This window comes from Cebus imitator, unplaced genomic scaffold, assembly GCF_001604975.1.
Source record: "Cebus imitator isolate Cc_AM_T3 unplaced genomic scaffold, Cebus_imitator-1.0 Scaffold309, whole genome shotgun sequence".
Taxonomy (NCBI): domain Eukaryota; kingdom Metazoa; phylum Chordata; class Mammalia; order Primates; family Cebidae; genus Cebus; species Cebus imitator.
The window spans coordinates 1,351,550-1,357,589 of record NW_016107624.1 but is presented as its reverse complement, the minus strand read 5'-3'; the positions used below and the strand labels follow the sequence as shown (position 1 = coordinate 1,357,589).

General features: G+C 44.5%; 1 protein-coding gene across 1 annotated transcript in view; it reads left to right on the top strand.

Moving 5' to 3' along the window:
- The first annotated feature begins 4,016 nt into the window (after positions 1 to 4,016).
- The window catches only part of LOC108285879 (V-type proton ATPase subunit B, brain isoform-like), a 40,858-nt gene continuing 38,834 nt past the window's right edge, over positions 4,017 to 6,040 (top strand). The window contains 1 exon segment of the mRNA XM_037729533.1: positions 4,017 to 5,439. Within this exon segment, the coding sequence (XP_037585461.1) occupies positions 4,017 to 5,439 (1,423 nt within the window).

The window sequence follows — 6,040 nt, the reverse complement described above, 5'->3', positions numbered from 1 at the left end:
GGAGGCGGAGGTTGCAGTGAGCCGAGAATTCGCCATTGCATTCCAGCATGGGTAACAAGAGCGAAACCCCGTAAAAAAAAAAAAAAAAAAGAATATTAAAATGAGGAAAGTGTCCTGAATTACCTAAGTTATCTCTAAATGTAATTGCAAGTTTCCTTATAAAGGGGAGGCAGAAGGAGATTTTACCATGGAGGAGAAGGCAGGATGCAGACAGAACAGAGATTTGAAGATGCTCAGTTGCTGGCCTTGAAGAGGGAGGAAGGAGCCATGTGCCAAGGAATGCAAAGAAGGAAACTCCAGAAGCCAGAAAAGGCAGGAAAGTGGATTCCCCCCGGAGCCTTCAGAGGGAGCACAGCCCTGCCAACACCTTCATTCTAGCCGAGGGAGACTTCTGAACTCCAGAACTTTAAGAGAATAAGTTGTGTGTGTTAAGTCACCAAGCCTATGGTAATTTGTTACAGCAGTGATAGGAAACTAATGTACCCTCCATAAGGGTTGTGCTGTTTTATGATCCTGCCAGAGATGTAAGGTACGTCCCCCTTTCCTTAAGGATGAGGAAAAGATGACGTGCCTTACATATCCTGATATCTCATTGGCCAGAATTGTATCACATGCCCATTTCTAAACCAATCACTGGCCAGAGTAATCAGGCTTCCTCCTGCCCTTGTCCTAAGGCTTCCTCCTGCCCTTGTCCTAAGGCTGCACCATTTTCTCCTGAGCCGTTCAGTTGCCTGATCCTGAACAATTATCAGGGTTGCATCGTCAAGGAATGAGAAGGGCATTGCTTTGGTTTGGCAACCAACAGTGCCTACCTCAAAACTTATTTGCAGAAAAAGAAATTCCTCAGTTTAACAGATATTTTATAAAAGTTAAAAACCTTGGACTAGACTCCCCAAGGAACCATCCACTGCGGTCCCCAGGCTGCGGCTTTCCCCTGTCTATCCCCCTCTGGTTCCTTCCTCCTCTATCCTCCTTTTTCCAGAGGATGGCATGCCCAGTCAAGCTCTGGTTGTGAGTCACCAAGGTTAAATGAGGCCTTATGATGAATACACAAGCCATCTTCCAGAAACATCTCTCCCTCGCAAGTACTGACTCAGGCCCTATAAAGGAAATCTTCACTGTTTCTTCCCTGTTTTCGCTTTTCTCTGACATATTACCCTAGAATTTTAAAGCTGTAAAGGCCCTTAGAGTAATAATAATGATGGTAATTATGATAGTTAATTATTTATAATGCACATTTATTGAGCTTTTACTAGGTTCCAGGCACTTGGTATTTATTATCCCATTTAACCCTCAAGTCTTCTTGAGGATTGATGAGGTAGATATTATCACCTCTTTGAGAGATACTAATAGATATAATAATAGAAATTATTATCATGCCTGTCTGATGGATTTTGAAACCCAAGAAAAGAAAGAATAAGTTGTCCAGGGTAATAGCTGGCACTACGTTTCGAACCAAGATCTGTAGAGACTCCGAAGCTCATGCTGTCAACACCCTGAAGTCCAAAACCTTGCATTCTACAGATGACAACGTGGGAGTCTGGGGATGGAGACAGGGTTGGGGGGAGGCATAAGCATTTTGCTCAGTTTCATGACCAGAAAGTGAACCCTCACTGACGGTGCAGCAAACAGCTCATATTAGGTTTTTTCTCTCCTTCACAGGAATCAAATATTTATGAATCATCATGTATCTGAGTCTAACAAGAGGTGTTTGTCTTTTTGCACAGCAATGGACACCTTTTGCATTGTGATTTTTCCTATTTATCTGGCATCGTGGGAAAATAAAAACAGCAACTATAGCATGAAACTTGCTTTAAGTTTACAAGACACTTCCAAATACTTTCTGTAATGTGATCATTGCTACAGCTCTGTGAAACAGAAAGATAGGATTATCCCTCTTCACAGGTGAGGAAACTAAGGCCCAAAGAGGTTACACTACTTTCCCCACAGGTCTCACAGATGATTAAATGACAGAACAAAAATCAAAACCGGGGGAGGAAGCTTTTTGGCTATGAGGATCTGACATCCACAGACGGGGACTCTTCCTATGAGTTTTAGACTCATATTTTCAAGTTAAAAGACCTAATTAGGATTTTGATTGGCTCAGGATTGATTTTGTTTGTTCAGCTGAAATCTCTCAGTGAATTAATCCATTTATCTAGGGAGAAATAACATCTTTATTATCCCAAGTCTTTCTACCCTTTGTCTTTTACGCCTCCAAGGAGAATCTGCTGTTTTCTTTTAATAGAAGCCCTTGGCACTTCTTTCCGAGTTTATTCTTTTACAAGCTGCCTTTGTAGCTAAGTTGAAAAACATCTTTGGTTCTTTTGTGCTTTCCTTCTAATTGATCTGTGTGGCATTATTTTTATTTCCAGTGAGTAACTTGATACTTGGTTGAACTTTCTTGTTGTTTCCAAGAGCTTTTCAGTTGATTCCCTTCCGTTTTCAGGATAGAATTTTAGCATCTGCAAATATTTGTAAAAGCTAAACAAAACCTGCCCTCATTTCACCAAGAGCGTTCTTTTTACCACATGACACTGCATTTTCCCCCAACTCTGCGTTTTCCAGATGACCAAATGGCTCCTTTAAGTGCCATGGTATTTAGAAACACAGCCGCCTGGGCTGGAAGTCTTTCTTAAAGTACAATGTGTAGCAAAGACCTGTGGCTTCACCTGCATAACACATGCCTCCCCCATTTTTAGTAGCTGCCCCTCACTTTCTTTTGGAGAACTGCCCCTCTACTTCCCCAGGAGGCCTTAGCAAGACTGCCAGTTGTAAGATTTATTGCTGATGCAAAATGAGGAAACTGAGGCAAGTATGAGAAACTGAGAAGTTAATTTATTCAGCTCCCAGGGGAGGATTTGTGGCCCAGGAAGGGGCCAAAGAAGTCGCGCCTGGCTGTTTAGGTCATGGGGTTTTATGGGGAGGGAAGGCGATTGATTGGCTATTGGGAAACAAAGCAAAGGCAATTTTATTGGCTGTCAGGAAGCAGGAAGTACCTGGAACTAGTTGCCATGGGTAAGCAGGCAGGACCTTGGGTAGATGGGCTTGATTGACTGTTGGGGAAACAAAGTGAAGGCAATCTTATTGGCTATTAAGGAGGAAATACCTGGAGCTAGTGGTTACGGGTAAGCGGGCCTTGTGGGGGGTGGGGGGTGCATACAGAGCAAACTGCTACCAGGCAGGGTGTCTGATGGGGCTTCTTTAAAAAAATTTTCCTGCAGGGTTTATTAACAGCGGGCTGGGGGTTGAATGCATAATTTAGTGCTGAATGTGGGCTTGGGTTTGGCATGCGGAGGCAGGTGTGGGGAAGCCGTGTGGCAAGGCCAGATAATGAGCTCGGGTGATGAGGTAGTTATCAGACTTGGAGAGAGATGGATGTGTCCGTTTAACCCTCTGTGAGGCAGCTGGCCTTACACCAGTCACTTGATTTCACTCACGTGCCCCAAACAGGCCCTGGTTCCACCACAGGTTAACCCAACTGACTCTTCCAAGAATTTGTATCTTGAGAAAAAGGACACTTGGCCAGAAAGACACTGAAGCAGAATCATCTGGAAGGCAGGCCTTAATGAGATGTCCAGGAATCTTTGCCTCTCCTGGACATCAGGTCTGACTGTTAAAGTTCTATTTTGATTCCAGGAGCCACCCAATATACTTCCAATACATCCTCTTTCTTTGCTTAGGTTTGCTTCCATTACAAAGCATACAGATATCAGCACCCAAGAGCTGATTGCAGGCAATAGACCTTGTTGTGAGTTGAATTGTTATGAGTTGAATCCCTGACCCGCACACAAAGAAGTATTAAAGTCCTGACCTCTAGGATGTTGGAATGCAACCTTCATTGGAAACAGGGTCTTTACTAAGACAATCAAGTTAAAATCAGGTCATCAGGCTGGGCCCTAATATTAATATATGACCGATGTCATTTAAAAAGGGGAATTTGGACACAGAAACAAATACAGACGGGAGACAATGTGGAGACACCCAGGGAAAATGCTCCGTCAAGACAGAGGATGATGGCGCTGCAGGCGATGCGTGGGGTTATGAATGGGCCACACCCAAACTACCCATGCCCACTGGTGGTGGGAGCTCAGGAACAGATGCTGGCAGTTAGTCAGAACTACCTCTCCCAGCCTCGTCTTACATACGTCACAGTATCAGGAGTCCATGGTCCACTAGTGATCTTAGATCATGTTAAGTTTCCCATATATGCTGAGTTTGTCCACTGGACCTTACTAGATGGCACAAAGAGACATGGGCAAGTTCTAGAAGTGGGTGGTTCCAAGGCAGTGGTTCAGGTATTTCAAGGGACTAGGGATATTCTCCAGGCACCAGTGTCTGATGATATGCTTGGTTGGGTATTTAATGGCCCGGAAAAACCCATTGACAGAGGTCCTCTTGTACTGGTTGAAGATTTCTTTGATATCATGGGATGGCCAATCAATCCTCAATGTCAAATCTACCCAGAGGAGATGATTCAGACCAGCATTTCGCCCACAGTTGGTGTGAGCAGTATTGCCAGGGGCAGAACATTTTTTTCCTCTCTGCTGCTGGGTTACCACACAAAGATTACAGCTCAAATCTGTCGCCAGACTGGTTTGCTAAATAAATCCAAAGATGTAGACTACAGTAAGGAAAAATTTGCAATTGTATTTGCTTCTAGGGATGTAAACATGGAAACAGCCTGTTTCTTCCAATCTGGCATTGAAGAAAATGGCTCAATGGACAACGTCTGCCTGTTTTTGAACTTGGCTAATGACTCAACTATTGGGTGGATTATCATCCCTCACCCGGCTCTGACCACAGCTGAATTTCTGGCATACCAATGTGAGAAGCATTTACTGGTTACCCTAACAGATATGAGCTCTTCTACTGAAGCACTTCAAGAGGTTTCCACAGCCAGAGAAGACGTTTCTGGTGGATGAGGCTTCCCCGGTTACACTTATACAGATTTAGCCACTATATATGAACATGCTGGTCGAGGGAAAGGTAGAAATGGTTCAATGACTCAACTTCCTACTCTTACCATGCCTACCAATGATATCATTCACCCTTCTCTGCCCTGAGTGGGACAGGTCTGTGTGGACAGACAGCTGCACAACAGAGAGATTCACCCACCTATCAATGTGCTGCCTGAACTATCACTGTTCATGAAGTCCGCTATTGGAGAAGGGATGACCAGGAGGGATCGTGCTGATGTATGTGACCAGCGTGTGCAAGCTATTGGGAAGGATGTACAAGCCATGAAAGCTGTAGCTGGAGAAGAAGCCCTCAGCTCAGATGATCTTCTTGACTTGGAATTTCTGCAGAAATTTGAGAGGAACTTTATTTCTCAGGGTCCTCATGAAAATCACACTGTCTATGAGACTTTGGATACTGGCTGGCAGCTGCTCTGAATCTTCCCCAAAGATATGCTGAAGAAAACCCCTCAGAGCACCTGTACTGGTCAGGGTTCTCCACAGGGACAGAATTAATAGGACAGATGTATATATGAAGCGGAGTTTATTAAGGAGTATTGATTCACACGATCACAAGGTAAAGTCTCACAATAAGCCATCTGCAAGCCGAGGAGCAAGGAAGCCAGTCCAAGTCCCCAAACCTCAAAAGTAAGGAAGCTGACAGTACAGCCTTTAGTCTGTGGTCGAAGGACCAAGAGTCCCAAAGCTGAAGAAAGTGGAGTCTGATGTTCGAGGGCAGGAAGCCACCAGCATGGGAGAGAGATACAGGCCAGAAGACTAAACCAGTGTAGTCCTTCTACGTTCCTCTGCCCGCCTTTAGCCCAGCCATGTTGGCAGCTGATTAGATGGTGCTCACCCAGATTGAGGGTGGGTCTCCCCTCCCAGCACAACTCAAATGTTAATATCCTTTGGCAACACCCTCACAGACACACCCAGGAACAAAACTTTGCGTCCTTCAATCCCATCAAGTTGACACTCAGTATTAACCATCACAGCACCTGAGCAAATTTTACCCTTGAGTCTCTCTGCAAAGCATTGGCTGTTGCTTCATCACTGCTTAATATACTTGTGAAATACTGGTT